At 35.5% G+C, this 17,644-nt stretch overlaps 1 protein-coding gene across 2 annotated transcripts in view; it reads left to right on the plus strand.

Annotated features, from left to right (window-relative positions):
* USO1 (USO1 vesicle transport factor) overlaps positions 1 to 17,644 on the plus strand; it is a 94,241-nt gene that overhangs the window by 22,524 nt on the left and 54,073 nt on the right. For both annotated transcript variants that reach the window (XM_082838241.1, XM_082838242.1), the window contains exons 2-4: positions 4,788 to 4,874; positions 4,952 to 5,016; positions 11,989 to 12,065. In XM_082838241.1, the coding sequence (XP_082694367.1) occupies positions 4,788 to 4,874; positions 4,952 to 5,016; positions 11,989 to 12,065 (229 nt within the window). The remainder of the gene's footprint in view (positions 1 to 4,787; positions 4,875 to 4,951; positions 5,017 to 11,988; positions 12,066 to 17,644) is intronic.

The raw sequence follows: 17,644 nt of genomic DNA on the forward strand, positions 1-17,644 counted from the left end.
ACACCCATCCTTCTCAAACTCTTTCAAAAAATTGCCGAGGAAGGAACACTCCCAAACTCATTGTATGAGGCCACCACCACCCTGATACCAAAACCAGACAAAGATACTACAAAAAAAGAAAATTACAGACCAACATCACTGGTGAATATAGATGCAAAAATCCTCAACAAAATACTAGCAAACAGAATCCAACAACAGGTTAAAAGGATCATACACCATGATCAAGTGGAATTTATCCCAGGGATGCAAAGATTCTTCAGTATGCGCAAATCAATCAACGTGATACACCATATTAATAGATTGAAGAATAAAAACCATATGATCATCTCAATAGATGCAGAGAAAGCTTTCAACAAAATTCCAACCGATTTTTGATAAAAACTCTACAGAAAGTGGGCACAGAGGGAACACACCTCAACATAATAAAGGCCATATACGACAAACACACAGCAAACATCATTCTCAGTGGTGAAAATTTTTTTTTTTTTTTTTTTGCGGTACGCAGGCCTCTCACTGTTGTGGCCTCTCCCCCGTTGCAGAGCACAGGCTCAGGACGCGCACGCTCAGCGGCCATGGCTCACGGGCCCAGCCGTTCCACGGCATCTGGGATCTTCCTGTACCAGGGCACGAACCCGTGTCCCCTGCATCAGCAGGCGGACTCTCAACCACTGCGCCACCAGGGAAGCCCTCACTGGTGAAAATCGGAAAGCATTTCCTCTAACATCAGGAACAAGACAAGGAGGTCCCCTCTCACCACTATTATTCAACATAGTTCGACGTCTTAGCCACGGCAATCAGAGAAGAAAAAGAAATAAAAGGAATACAAATTGGGAAAAAAGTAAAACTGTCACTGTTTGCAGATGACATGATACTATACATAGAGAATCCTAAAAATGCCACCGGAAAACTACTAGAGCTAATCAATGAATTTGGTAAATTTGCAGGATACAAAATTAGTGCACAGAAATCTCTTGCATTCCTATACACTAATGATGAAAAATCTGAAAGAGAAATTAGGAAACACTCCCATTTACCACTGCAACAAAAAGAATAAAATACCTAGGAATAAACCTACCTAGGGAGACAAAAGACCTGTATGCAGAAAACTATAAGACACTGATGAAAGAAATTAAAGATGATACCAACAGATCAAGAGATACACCATATTCTTGGATTGGAAGAATCAATATTGTGAAAATGACTATACTACCCAAAGCAATCTACAGATTCAATGCAATCCCCAATGGCATTTTTTAGGGAACTAGAACAAAAAACCTTAAGATTTGTATGGAGACACAAAAGACTCCGAATGGCCAAAGCAGTCTTGAGGGAAGAAAACGGAGCTGGAGCAATCAGGCTCCCTGACTTCAGACTATACTACAAAGCTACAGTAATCGACAATATGGTACTGGCACAAAAACAGAAATATAGATCAATGGAACAGGATAGAAAGCCCAGAGATAAACCCATGCACCTACGGTCAACTAATCTATGACAAAGGAGGCAAGGATATACAATGGAGAAAAGACAGCCTCTTCAATAAGTGGTGCTGGGAAAACTGGACAGCTACATTTAAAAGAATGAAATTAGAACACTCCCTAACACCATACACAAAAATAAACTCAAAATGGATTCGAGACCTAAGTGTAAGACTGGACACTATAAAACTCTTAGAGGAAAACGTAGGAAGAACAGTCTTTGACATAAATCACAGCAAGATCTTTTTTGATCCACCTCCTAGCGTAATGGAAATAAAAACAAAAATAAACAAATGGGACCTAATGAAACTTCAAAGCTTTTGCACAGCAAAGGAAACCGTAAACAAGACTAAAAGACAACCCTCAGAATGGGAGAAAATATTTGCAAACGAATCAACGGACAAAGGATTAATCTCCAAAATATATAAACAGCTCATGCAGCTCAATATTAAAGAAACAAACAACCCTATCCAAAAATGGGCAGAAGACCTAAATAGACCTTCTCCAAAGAAGACATACCGATGGCCAAGAAGCACATGAAAAGTTGCTCAACATCACTAATTATTAGAGAAATGCAAATCAAAACTACAATGACGTATCACCTCACACCAGTTAGAATGGGCATCATCAGAAAATCTGTAAACAACAAATGCTGAAGAGGGTGTGGAGGAAAGGGAACCCTCTTGCACTGTTGGTGGGAATGTAAATTGATACAGCCACTACGGAGAACAGTATGGTGGTTCCTTAAAAAACTAAAAATAAAATTACCATGTGATCCAGCAATCCCACTACTGGGCGTATTCTCAGAGAACCATAATTCAAAAAGACGCATGCACCCCAACGTTCACTGCAGCACTATTTACTATAGCCAGGTCATGGAAGCAACCTAAATGCCCGTTTGCAGATGAATGGATAAAGAAGTTGTGGTGCATATATACAGTGGAATATTACTCAGCCATAAAAAGGAACGAAATTGGGTCATTTGTTGAGACGTGGATGGATCTAGAGACTGTCATACAGAGTGAAGGAAGTCAGAAAGAGAAAAACAAATATCGTCTATTAACGCATGTATGTGGAACCTAGAAAAATGGTACAGATGAACCGGTTTGCAGGGCAGATGTTGAGACACAGGTGTGGAGAACAAATGTATGGACACCAAGGGGGGAAAGCTGTGCGGGGGGATGGTGATGGTGATGGTGGTGTGCTGAATTGGGCGATTGGGATTGACATGTATACACTGATGTGTATAAAATTGATGAGTAATAAGAGCCTGCTGTATAAAAAAATAAAATTAAAAAATTTTTAAAAAAATGATGTGCAAGACCCAAGTAGAAGAAATTATACTCATACTCAGGAAAACTCTTTTTGGCTTGAGAAATTCTTTTAAGCTGAGAGTTCTGAGATTTATCTCTTCTCAGGAGATATTTATGTAGTTTTTTTCATGGTAAAAAAAAATTGTAGTGGAAAAACTATCAACCAGTTATTTAATAAAGCGAAAACTTTATTATTTTCATTTTGGAAAGTCAATATAATTACTATGAAGTAAATACAGTTTAAGGTAGGAATGATTTCAGAATGTGAGTAGGTAGAATGAATTAAATCAAAACGTAAAGCTAAGCTCGGTTGACATACTGCATTTGCAGTATGAAGAAATTCAAATCAGCATAGTAAAGACTTCTAGAAATCCTGCAGTGCAGAAACATATTTAATTTTTTAAAAAATAAATTTATTTATTTATTTTTGGCTGTGATGGGTCTTCGTCGGTGCGTGCTGGCTTGCGGGGGCTACTCTTCACTGCAGTGCGCAGGCTTCTCATTGCAATGGCTTCTCTTGTGGCGGAGCATGGGCTCTAGGTGCGCGGGCTTCAGTAGTTGTGGCACACGGGCTTAGCTGCTCTGCGGCATGTGGGATCTTCCCGGACCAGGGCTCGAACCTTCGTCCCCTGCATTGGCAGGTGGATTCTTAACCACTGCGCCACCAGGGAAGCCCAACATATTTAATTTTGTATAACCTTGTGTTTCCCACTGGTTCTGTGATCATAGGAAGTCTGTTGATATCTTCTGGGACACTGGAAGTCTATAGAACATAATTTGGAAAACACTATATGTATTTAAGCCATTAATTTCAATACATAGGATGCAAAAGTTTGTGCTATGCCAAACTCATATTTATACAATCTTACTAAGAACTGTCATTAAGGAATAAATAATAATAAAATAGTAAACTGTTAGAGCTGTAAAGGACCTGAGTATAGTGGTTTTAAAAATCGTTCTTTATCAGATGTTTTCCAAGTATTTTCATCTATTCTGTGGCTTGTCTTTTCATTCTCTTAACACTGTCTTTTGAAGAACAGGAGTGATGAAGTCCAAACTACCATGTTTTTCTTTTATCAGTTATACTCTTAGTATGTGTCTGAGAAAACTTTGCCTACTTTAAAGTCACGAGGATTTTCTCTAGTGCTTTCTTGTAGAAGGTTTTATAGTTTTAAGTTTCCAAATTCTTTTTTAATGCAATTTTACATACACATACAGTTTGGTACTTTTACTACAGTGGACTCACAATTTACATATAGTTTTACCACTTGCTCTTTTTTCCCCACTATTTATTAAATCACAGTATTTTCATGTCAGTACAGTTAATTTTTTTGAGTAGCTGCATAGTATTTAACTGAAGAATGTACCACAATTTATTTAGTTTTTCTTCTCTTGATGGACAGTTGTTTCCAATTTTTTCCTATTGTAAATAATGCTCCAAGGTTTATTTTAAAGTTCAGTTCAAGCTTTAATTCCTGCAAATTTATTAAAAGCTTGGAACATTTCACCCTTCTAAATTTTGAGGCACACTTTAAATTTTTGATAAACAGTTCTGACTTTTCTCGTTCAAATATATAGTGGAAACGTTAGGGTGAGGTTATGATGTAAACAATCGTTATTTTAATTTTTTTTTATTAACTTCCCATCATATACCGTAACCCTAATGGATTATGCAACCCTCTTGGTTCAAACAGCTGTAATAGATATGTTTAGAAAGCTCTGGTTGTACTAATTTCTCCTAATTCCTCAATTTATATGACTTACTTTATTTGACTTCTCTTCCACCACTTCCATTTTTCAAGTCTCTGTGAAAAATCTATTTGATCTCTGTAACAAGATTATAATACTACCTAGTTATTTCGATTTGTGAAAAGACTATTTCCATGACATCCCATTTATTGATTTTTTTTTCCAAATGTATAAATTTGGGGGAAAATTTCATGTTTCTTTTTTGTTCTTTTTATTCTATTAATGCTGTTTCATTTTTCCCTGACAGATTCAAAAGCTTTGTGATAGAGTAGCTTCATCTACTTTACTGGATGATCGAAGAAATGCTGTGCGTGCTCTCAAATCATTATCTAAGGTCTGTAACACTTTATCAGTTATTAGGTTTATTAAGTTGGATATTAGTTACTTAAATAACATTTTTCTTTTGTGCAGAAATATCGCTTGGAAGTGGGTATTCAAGCTATGGAACATCTTATCCATGTTTTGCAAACAGATCGGTATGTCTCTACTTAAGGATTTTTCTCCCTAATTTTTTTTGAAATTTTAATTAATTTGTTTTAGAGTCACTATTCCAGAAATGATTGACATGTTAAGGCTATTAAGTTTTTACTTTCAGTTGTCATTTCAATAAACAGTTATTGGATACTAGGTGCAAACCACTGTGCTAATTAAGCATTAGGACAGACATAATCTCAACCTTCAGGGGTTGAAAGTTTTCCATTATATAAAAATATAATGAAGTTACTGCTAATTAAAGGCTTAAAATTTGGAGTTTGAATTGACCAAATGAATGTGTTGATTTTCATTCAGATATACTATAATGTACTGTTCTATAATGTAATATGAATATTATGGTATATCAATTATCCAGACTTTGTTTTTGGGGGGAGAGAAATAAACTGTACTAATAGAATGATGTCTTAAGGGAAAAATCACTCAGCGTAGTTTTTGCTCTTTCAATTTCTCTTTAAGAGAGTATCTGCCTCTTTGGTTTTAATTAACAACTATACATGAATAACTTTCAAATCTTACCCCTAGTTAATAAATATATCCTAAAGCTTTAGCTGTTCAACAGACTTCTCTACCATATCAAGAGCTCTCAGAGGTATCTTAAATTATAAATGTTCAAAAGTTAATTTGTCTCTAGTTGTCCTACTCCTATTCCACACATCCCCCCTACCCACCCAATCCACTTCAACTGCCTTTTGACCCAAGTTCATCCCAGTTAGCACCTTTCCATTAAAACAGGAAACTGGAGGATTTGTGCTGAACTTATCCCTCTCCTTTACGCATTATGCCCATCCAGACAAAAAAGAACCTGGAATCCGTGAATTTTCTTGATTTCCATTGTTGGTCTTAGTTCTGGCTCTCAATATTAATCACTTAAGCCATTTTCATAGCCGCTGTATTAGTTATCTATTGTGCATAACATATTACCTCAAAACTTACTGGCTCAAAATAACAAATATTAATGTCACAGTTTCTGTGGATCAGGAATTCAGAAGTGGCTTAGCTAGGTGGTCTGGCTCAGGGTCTCTCATGAGGTTGCATGCAAGACGTCAGCCAGGAGTATAGTCATCTGAAGGCCTGACTGGGGCTGGAGTATCTGATTCCAAGATGGCTCACTAACACTGCTGTTGGCAAGAGGCCTCAGTACCTCACCTTGTTGCTCTCTCTGTAGGGCTGCTTGAGCATCCTCATGATATGGGAACTGGCTTCTCCCAGAGCAGGTGATCCTAGAGAGAGAACAAAGCCACAATGCCTTGTAGGACTTAGTCTCAGAAGTCACATATCATCAATCCCATCACATTTTATTTTATTAGAAGCAAGTAAATAAATACAGCCTACACTTAAAAAGAGGAGAATTAGGGTCCACCTTTTGAAAGGAGCTGTATCAAAGAGGGTTTTTTGACCTATTTTAAAACCACCACGGGCTTCCCTGGTGGCACAGTGGTTAAGAATCCGCCTGCCAATGCAGGGGACACGGGTTCAAGCCCTGGTCTGGGAAGATCCCACATGCCGCGGAGCAACTGGGCCCGTGAACCACAACTACTGAGCCTGCGCGTCTGGTGCCTGTGCTCCGCAACAAGAGAGGCAACGATAGTGAGAGGCCCGTGCACCACGATGAAGAATGGCCCCCGCTCCCAGTGACTAGAGCAATCCCTTGCACAGAAACGAAGACCCAACACAGCCAAAAATAAATAAATTTAAAAAAAAAACAAAACACCACCACCTCAAACTGTATTCTTTGTCTCTGATCTCTTTGTCCTTCCATTCATTTGAAGAATTTCATTTCATTTACATTTCTGTCTGAAATGTAAATCTTCTATCACTCACCTATTTAATGTATTTCACAGCTCCGTGCAGTGTGAAGTGCAAGTTCCTCAAACAAAGCAAAGCATATAAGCTTTTTAAAGATCAAGATGCTGCTTGTCTAACCTCATAACCCCTTTTTAAATTATATTTCAGCAATGCCCAGCTGCTTGTTCATACCAATTAGAACCTTTTCTATCCTCCTCAGTGACCCACATTGGCTACCTTTCATATCCAACTAATTCTAATGTGTTTGAATAAATCCACTTGATATGTCAGGACTGTCTGTTTTATTAACACCAGAGTGAGCAACTGCAGTAGGCAGAGTAATGGTTCCCCCAAAGATATTTATATTCTATCAGCACAACCTATGAATGTTACCTTAGATGGCAAAGGGACTTTGAAGATATGATTAGGTTATGGATTTTGAGATAGGGGAGATTATGTTGGGTTATCCAAGTGGGCCCAGTATAATCCTGAGGCTTCTTAAAACTAGAAGAGGAATGCAGAAGAGGAGGTCAGAGTGAGGTGATATGAGAAGATCTCAACCTGTCTTTGCTGGCTTTAAAGATGAAAGGAGGCCTCTAGAACTGGAAAAGGCAAGGAAATGGCTTCTCCCCTTAAAGCCATCAGAAAGGAAGGCAGCCCTGGTGAGACCTTGATTCTAGGCCAGTGAGACCCATTTCAGACCTCTGACTTCCAGAACAGTAAGGTACTATATTTGTATTATATAAGCCACTAAGTTTGTGGTAATTTATTACAGCATCAGTAGAAAACTAATAAAATAACCCAAGTTAGTTACCTGCTTTAAACAGTATTCCAAGTTATGAGAAAATGGGCCTTAGGTCAAAAAAACTTCAGTGTGATTATTGTACATACATATAATTTTTCTTTTTTTTATTTCATGTGTCTTTATGTATACATTTTCTCACTGAGTCTTATAAAGTTGGTAATGAAACGACTAACATCTTGATATGGAATCTACCTCTATGTAAAGTGGCCCTTATTGTCATTTTTAGTGCACAGTAGAAAATAAATGTGTAGATACTCTTGATATAAAGGTTAAGAAATATATTTTTTAAAACATTTATAGCACATTTACTATGTGCCAGGCACCATGTTTAGAAATAAGGTATACCATATAGCCTGGTGAACGTGTGAACTAATAATTGGTCACGTTAGAGGCTGATGGGTGTTTTATTATGACCCTTAGGCAACAAACAAAGCCAAACTTCTCTGAGCCTTCTTGTGTTTCATTCCTTCTCTTGTGCTAAATTCCCTTTCCATTTACTTCCAATACTTATCTGTTATCTTCTGTTCTCAAAATGTTCTGTGAGTGTTTTCTTAACTTCATTGATTGCAAAGGTCTATATTCTTCAGCCGTCTCTTTCCACTTCTCATCTTCATTACTCTTTTATGCTTCTGCTCTTGGCCTAAGTAACACTCTCAGAATCCTTCAACTGAATCCCCTTCATGCCTGGCTACATCACAGAGAGTTGTGTTCCCTTTCTTGGCCTGGCTTGAAACTCTCCATCTGTCCTTGGGTCTGCTTCTCTTATAGCCATCTTGAGGAGAGACTGCTAGTTCTCCCAAGTCCCACACTGAGGGCCTGAAAGTTGTCTGATGGAAACTGTTTCCAAACCATGACACCTCAGTAGTTTTTTGTTGTTTTTTTTAAGTGTACATTTCAATGGTTTTAGTATATTCACAAAGTTGTGCAACTATCACCGCTATCTAATTCTAGAACATTTTCATCACTTCAAAAGAAATCCAGTATCCATTAGTTGTCATTGCCTATTCCCTCCTCCCCGCAGTGCCTAGCAGCCACCAATCTCCTTTGTGTCTATATAAATTTGACTCTTTTGGACATTTCATGTAAATGGAATCATACAATGTGTGGCTCTTATGTCTGGCTTCTTCCACTTAGCATAATATTTCAAGGTCCATCCGTGTTATAACATGTATTAGTATTTCATCCCTTTTCTGTCTGAATAATATTCCATTGTATGGATATACCATTTTTGTTTATCCATTCTTCTGTTGACAGACATTTGGGATATTTCCGTTTATTGGCTGTTATGAATAACATTATTATGAACATTTGTGTACTAGTTTTTGTGTGAACATATGTTTTATACAAAGGAATGCAATTGTTGAGTCATGTGGTTTAACTTTTTAAGAAATTGCCAAACTCTTGCATGGAGGCTGCACCATTTCATATCTTCATCTGAAGTGTATAAAGGTCCAATTTCTCTTCACCAACACTTGTTATTGTCCCTTTTTTAAAATGGCCATCCTAGTGGGTGAACTTGGCATCTTATTTTGGTTTTGATTTGTATTTACCTAATGACTAATGATGTTGAGTATCTTTTCATATACTTATTTACCATTTGTGTATCTTTTTAATTTTTTTAATTATTATTTTTGGCCCTGAGGCATGTGGGATCTTGGGTCCCTGACCAGGGATTGAACCCGGGCCGCCTGCAGTGGAAGCGTGTAATCTTAACCACTGGACCACCGGGAAAGTCCCCTTGTATATCTTTTTTAGAGAAATGTCTAAGTCTTTTGCCTGCTATTAATTTGGTTACTTGTCTTTTTATTTTTCAATTGTATGTATACATTCTGGATACAAGTCCCTTAACATGATTTGCAAATATTTTTTTTCCCATTCTTTGGGTCGTCAAAGGACACTTTTTTTTCTTTTAATATATTTATTGTATATATATATATATATTTTTGGCCGCGATGGGTCTTCATTGCTGCACGAAGGCTTTAGTTGCGATGAGCGGGGGCTACTCTTCATTACGGTGCACGGGCTTATTGCGGTGGCTTCTCTTTGTTTCGGAGCATGGACTCTAGGCGTGCAGGCTTCAGTAGTTGTGCACAGGCTCAGTTGCTCTGCTGCATGTGGGATCTTCCTGGACCAGGGCTCAGACCCGTGTCCCCTGCATTGGCAGGTGGATTCTTAACCACTGCGCCACCAGGGAAGCCCCAAAGGACATTTTCTTGATAGTGTCCTTTGAAGGACAAAAGTTTTTAATTTTGACAAAATGCAGTTTATCTGTTTTATCTTTTCTTGCTTATGCTTTTGGTGTCAAATCTAAGAAACCATTGCCTAATCTAATGCTTTGAATATTTGTACCTGTGTTTTCTTCTAAGAGTTTTATAGCTTTAGCTCTTACATTTAGATCTTATATCCCATTTTGAGTTAATTTTTGTATATGGTGTGAAGTAGGGGTCCAGCTTCAATTTTTTGCATGTGGATATCTAGTTGTCCTAGCACCATTTGTTCAAGAGACTGTTCTTTCCTCATTGAATGGTCTTTGCATCCTTGCCAAAAATCAATTGAAATAAATGTTAGACTTTACTTTTAGGCTCTGTATTCTGTTGATCTCTATGTCTATTCTTATGCCAGTGCCACAGTCTTGATTACTATAATTTTGCGGTAAGTTTTGAAATCAGAAAATGTGAGTCCTTCAACTTTGTTTTTGAAGATTATTTTGGCTATTCTGGATACATTGAATTCCCATACAGATTTTATGATCAGCTGGCAGCTGGGATTTTTATAGGGATTGTGTGAATCTGTAAATCAAGTTGGGGTATATTACCATGTTAACAGCATTACATCTTCCTATTCATGAACACAGATTATCTTTTCATTTATTTGAATTTTAGGTAATTTATTTCAACAGTGTTTTGTAGTTTTCAGTCTTGTACTTTAGTAAAATTTATTCCAAAGTATTTAAATCTTTTTTATGTTATTTAAATGGAATTGTTCTTTTAATTTTATTTTCTGATTGTTCATTGCTAGTATACAGAAATATAACTGATTTTTTTTATATATATTGAGCATATGTCCTTCAATTTTGCTGAATTTGTTTACTAGTTCTAATAGGTTTTTAGTGGATTCCTTAGGATTTTCTCTGTACAAGATCATGTCATCTGGGAATAGGTGTAGTTTTAGTTCTTCCTTTCCAATCTGTATGCCTTTTATTTCCTTTTCTTGCCTAATTGCTCGAGCTAGAGCCTCAAGTTCAATGTTGGATAGAAGTGGCTGGAAGAGACATCATTATCTTGTTCCTCATTTTAGGGGTAAAGCATTTAGTCTTTCACCATTACATATATTAGTTGTTGGATTTTCATTTTCAGGAAGTTCCCTTCTGTTCCTACTTTCTCAATAGTCTCGTAAAGGTGTCCCTCAAAATTTCTCAAAAACAAGAATGATAAATAATAATAATTCAGAAGACCCACTTCATTTGAGATTTATATCCTCTGGTTCTGACCCCTTTTGTCCCTCATCTTTGCTTTCACTCCTAGCCACTTCTTCATATTCACTGAATCTTTCTGACCTGTATCTCACTCTTGCTTTTCACTCTAAATGCCATCATCCTCCATCATGCTTTCAAAATTTGTCTGTTTATCAACAACTAAAAAATCTTATACTTCCTGAAACAAAAGAGAAAAGAAAAAAATCTTATACTTCCTGATATTATAAATAGTACATGTTTACCATAAGTTTTTTTTTTTTTTAGAAAATAAGATATAAATCAGGGAAACAAATTCTAGAGGTCCAACTAGAGATAACACTGTTATGTTTATATAAACATATGTGTTATATAAAGATTATATATGTTATAAAGCATATATGTAAACATACACACAGACTTATAAAATTACCTGGCTTGTACTAATTTTGCTGGTTTTAAAGTTGGGTTTATTTTACAAATTTATTTATAAGGTTTTCTTAAAATATATATAGACACATGAATGTATATATATATATTTTGCTAGATTGGATCATTGTGCACATTAATTGTTAATATTCAGTTTTTTCCTACTGGCACTAAATCAAGGGTGTTTTAATTACCATGTCATTAAACATTCTTTAAAAATACATTTTATAATTGCTGCTATAGGTATGGATTTACCACACTTTTTAAAAAAATTATTGAACATTTAGGTTGCTTCTAATTTTTCACTATTATAAATAAAAATGAACCTTTATACATCTTTACAGTTTGCACTCTGATATTTTCTTAGGGTAGGTTTTCAGAAATGGGATTAATGTTTCCTACAGTCTTGTTAAATAAGAGTATAAAATGGTCATAACAGCTATACTCTAGCAGTGTATAAGTATAATAATTTCTTTCTTCCAGTTCGGATTCTGAAATAATAGGTTATGCTTTGGACACACTGTATAATATAATATCTAATGATGAAGAAGAAGAAGTAGGTAAGTTTCTTTTACTGTGTTCTCTGTACATAAAATCAACTGGATTGTGCCAATTTTGCTGGTTTAAGGTTGAGTTTATTTTATAAATTTATTTATAAGGATTTTTTCCTTTTTTCTTCTTTTTTTCTTCTTTTTTTGTTTTTCATCAGTAAAGGGAAGACATTAGCTTAGTTCCAGAAAAATATCTTTAAGATGATTGCTTTGTATGTGATTTGGATATGGAATTAGATTCTTCTTTTTTAAAAAATATTTTTCCCTCTCTTTGTATTGATTTTAGTTGAGCAGAATGAATATTAGTATTCTCTAGATTAAGTAATCATTTTTGGCTATTGATTAAAAATTAAACTATTTTATTTATATGTTACCTGGTGAGCAGTATGAAGTTAGAGGGTTTTTCCTGATATATACTTAAACTTTTCACATAAGACTTATGTTAACTTATAAAGAGCAACAATTTTTTAAATTTAGAAGGTTTTGTTTCGTTTTGTTTTGGTCACACCACGCAGCTTCCAGGATCTCAGTTCCCAGACCTGGGACTGAACCCAGGCCACAGCCGTGAAAGCCTGGAATCCTGACCACTAGGCCCACCAGAGAACTCCCAGCATGTGAAATACTTGACTGGAAGCCTATACATTTTGTTCCATTTATTGTAAAAACATGCACTGAGTAACATTTTACAGTGCTGTTGAAGAGTGCTTTCCTCATATCACATTGGCTGTTGTAGTAGGACACAGTGGGTCTTTCATTTTTCTAGACAATCAGAATTGCAATGCATGCAATATTCATGCATTTTATAAGTCTAATTTAGACAAGTTATAGGGTCTTCCAAAATCTGAGTAGACAAGGCATAAGGAAATGTAGATAATATTGAGTTTGCACATATTTTATTGAAATAAAAATAGAACAGAAATATATGTAGATATTAACTTCACAAAATACCAGTAGTAGGAACATTTGAAACTAGATTGTCCTGAATAGTCACAATTTCTTAGACTTGAATATCCTTTTTCTTAAATTTTTATTTCTCTGTGATATCTAGCTGACAATTTAACTTTATTAATTTCTTTAGTAGAAAATCTTTAGTAAACATAATTTGGTTCCCATGGAAAAAGAGGCTGTCAGTCACATGACAATACTTAAATACAGTACACGCAAGAACACACTTTGAAGGTAAAGATACTTATTTCTCCTAGTCATTTCTCAGATGAGAAAATTAGATACAATACACTTGTTAGAAAACATTAAAGAAAAAGACTCTTCTTAGTTGTTTCAGATGGAAAATTTAGCTCTTTTCTAGTTTGTAGTGATAATTTTTGTGTTATAAAAAACTATATAGCATCAATTAGGTAGTTTTCCTTTATTATAAATTTGCAATCTAATAATGTTTAAAGTTTTACTTTTTGCTTCTCTTAATGTATTTGGGCTCCTTATTTTTAATTCAACATCTAAAAATGATTCTTTGGATGAAACAGGATAAACGATTCTTTGGAGAAACAGTAGTAGAATCATTTCTTCTAGGAAAGATTAAAATATGAAGTTAGGGTAATAGCCTGAAAGAGTCAATTTTTTAAAATCTAGATATTGAGAAATATGGCCTTCAGTTCTGTTATTGATACTCTCTCTTTACTGCTTCATCAAAAGATAATTCTTAGCTGCCATAATGAACTTCATTTTAGAGTTCTCTACCTTGAGGATATTTTAATAACCCTTCAATTTATTGATAAATATGTCTCATAATCCTACATTTATAGCATATGCTGTATCTCTATTAGGCTATCTCAGATTTGAGTAAAATGAGTCTCTTCTTTCAAGAGATTATATTGTTTATTTGATGTTTTTAAGCTCTTATTTATTTTATTGTGAATACTATTACATAAGAAACTTTTTTTTATCACCCACTTTTTATTTATTTCTGTCTACCTTTTCAGATGATGTTGAAGGTAAAAGATTGCATTTAATATGCATGATGCTTTTAGGCATAATTTCTGATAATATAAAAGGACACTGTCAAGTGAGTTTCTTCTGGCTGGTACAAAAAGTCTTGAGATTTGTTTCACTATATATGAATTTCTTCATGAAAGAGGACTATTTGATAATTAAACTTTTTCTCTGGTAGGACAATCTATTCGAATTACTTTTTATATACTTCCTGGGGAAAAAATTTTGAGGCAGTTTATTTAAAAATAAAAATAATATTTGAAAATGTATACATATATATGTATACATATAAATTTTACCTATATTCAATAAGAACTGGAAGGTATTCCAGTTCAGAGAATACTTGTATGTTGATATTGTCCCTTTAAAATAATGCATGCACAAATAATGTCTGGTTACTGACATTTTTTATATTAATTTATAAAACTCACCAATACTGTCTTTCTTTTTTCTGGTGATCCTTTTCAAGTTCTATTTACTTTTAACATTATACTTCTTTTCCTCATAATTTAAGTAACCACATTTTATTTTGTTTTACCATTTTTTGTGAGATCCTTAACTTTTTAAAATGAGGAAGAAAAAATCCTTTTCTAAAGTAGGTTTAAAATGGTACATAACAAAATTGCCTATACCTAACAAGAAACTAACAAAGAAACTAACTTATTAAGCTGTATAGCATTACCTTTTGTGAAATTTGAACCCCTTGTTTGAAAGCAGATAATATTGAGCATTATGCCTTGACTCTTGTGACAGTGCTATTTCCTTGTTGAGTAGTACAGATCAGTAGCTGTTGTTTCTATTATTATTTCATCATATTTGTTTAGAGCTTTAAATTTTACAGTGCTTTTATGTCAATTATCTTATTTGATCCTCATAGCAACCTGTGAGGTAGGTGACATTTTTGTCTTTTCTAAAAAGATGAGAAAATGAAAACCCTGTGATCATGTAAATTATATAGTATTGTCTAGTAAGTAGGGTAACAGGATTTTTTTTGATACATTTTTTTGTATTCCATAGATTTCTGATTTAATAAATTATGGCCATTTTTCTGACTAGATTCTTTATTAAATCTTATAATTTATATAACTAGTTTATATGATGCAGACAAATGTTAAAAAAATATAGGTGTACTTGTTTAACTAATTGACCACAGTGTAAAAGAAGGTTACTTGATATTCCCTCACTCTGAGATAGGACTACTTTTATTAGAATATCTCTTTCTATAAAGCCGTTTTGTCCTCCATAATATGGGTTATGAACTTGATATGGAGTGGAGTTCCAAAGAGAAGGTCCAGAATGTTTATTTTTTGTTTTTTGTCTCTTTTTGCGGTATGCGGGCCTCTCACTTTTGTGGCCTCTCCTATTGCGGAGCACAGGCTCTGGACGTGCAGGCTCAGCGGCCATGGCTCACGGGCCTAGCTGCTCCGCGGCACGTGGGATCCTCCCGGACTGGGGCACAAACCCGCGTCCCCTGCATCGGCAGGCAGACCCTCAACCACTGTGCCACCAAGGAAGCCCCAGAATGCCTTTTAATATTGTTTATACCACTGGAAAAAATACAACTAAATACATATGAAGAATAAATGTATATACAAATATTTAGTTAAAAGCCAGTTACGTAAATAGGCCTGAAATGTTTCCAGAGGTATATAAGGACTTTTTAAAAAGCAATCTTTAATTTCATGTACCTGTCATAGGTTTATTTTCACTATAATATCAAAGGGCCATTTTATTCTTAATTTTTCATTTATCTTACAGTAAAGGGACATTTACTTTTACAGGTTATGATAAGTATACCAAGTATCAGCTATATCATCCTATCAGCTATAGGATGTAAAAAATAGACTCAGCTCTAGAATTTTTAAAATATATTGGATGAGAAAGGATGGTTAATTGTCTCACACCTTTGCTTACATGTGAAATAGATATAATATTTCATGAATCTAGTTTTGGTTTACAACCTTTAGATATAATTAATGTAGTAGTTTTAGCTTAATTTACTTCTACATCAAAACAGCTTTGTATGTTACTTTAATTGCTTAGCAAAGCTTTGTAGGACTCTACATTAAAATTCAGAAGTGCTGTCTTAAGACTATAACTTAAAGGAAGTAGAGTATATCTCACTAACACTTTTTTAGTAGACAATGTTAAACCAGAAGGAGCTATAGATTCCTGGAACTGGATCATATTTTACTAGTTCAGTTCAAAACATAGATCTTAATTATATACTGCTAAGCTATAGTATTTTATACAGTATAGCTACAGAATAAATTGAATGTACAGTATTAAGTCTACTTCCTGCTAAGTTATTAGCATGTGCTCAATGCATACATTGAATTAAGCTTTTTCTTGGGTTAAACCTGTGTTCCTTAAAGTGTAGCACAAAAGACCTAGAGTTCTCTGTATTAAAAGGTGTCTATAGTTAAATAAACGTAACATAGTATATCCCGCTCTGAAACTTCACAAAATTTACATTCGTATAGTAAATACTGAGAATCCTGCAGTAAAGAAACCTGTTCAATTTTGTTTAATCCAAATACATTTTTACACCTGCACTTGCTTTCATGAGATACCTGTTAACGTGCCACACAATCCTGCATTTCGAGAAATGCTAACCAAGGCTTAAACCCACAGCTTAGTTGTATTTATCCACATAAAAATATTTCAGCAGTTTTAAATATTTCATGGGAAGAATCCATCAAGTCTGTATATGGTTTTCCTCCCTTTCTTTCTTTATTTTTGGCTGCATTGGGTCTTTGTTGCTGTGTGCGGGCTTCTCATTGCGGTGGCTTCTCTTGTTGCGGAGCACGGGCTGTAGAGCACAGGCTCAGTAGTTGTGGCGCACGGGCTTAGTTGCTCCGCGGCATGTGGGATCTTCCCGGTCCAGGGCTCGAACCCGTGACCTCTACATTGGCAGGTGGATTCTTAACCACTGCACCACCAGGGAAGCCCTTCCTCCCTTCCTTTTAAGATTAACTTACAAGTCTTTGAATATTCTCCCAAATGTCAATGAATTTTATTTTGAGCTCTTCTCTAGAAGTCACAATCTTTGGGCCCAAGGGCGTTATCTGTCTTATAAGCAAAATTGGCCACTTAGTATTTTAAATAATAAATAAGTTCCTAATATTAAAAATTTGGAGGTTTTGCATCAGTTTTTAGATTTTAAACTTATCTTTTTAAAAAATCTGAAGACTGGGCTTCCCTGGTGGCGCAGTGGTTGAGAGTCTGCCTGCCGATGCAGGGGACACGGGTTCGTGCCCCAGTCTGGGAGGATCCCACATGCCGCGGAGCAGCTGGGCCCGGGAGCCATGGCCGCTGAGCCTGCGCGTCCGGAGCCTGTGCTCCGCAACGGGAGAGGCCACAACAGTGAGAGGCCTGCATAACACAAAAAAATTAAAAAAAAAAAAAATTTAAAAAAAAATCTGAAGACCGACAACACCTGGGCCTGCATTCTCCCACGGCAGAGTCAGCTGGAGCTGAGTAACTGCTGCTTTCCTTAGATCGGGCACGTGCTCTCCATCCTTTCTGTAGTCTTATACCTGGCCTGCTTCATTTACATACATTACTGTCTTGCCCCCTGTAGTTGAGTTTATATTCTCTACTGTATTGACACCACTCAAATAAAAACCATTGTAAAGTAA

This window comes from Leucopleurus acutus (genome assembly GCF_964270905.1).
Source record: "Leucopleurus acutus genome assembly, chromosome: 4".
Taxonomy (NCBI): Eukaryota; Metazoa; Chordata; class Mammalia; order Artiodactyla; family Delphinidae; genus Leucopleurus; species Leucopleurus acutus.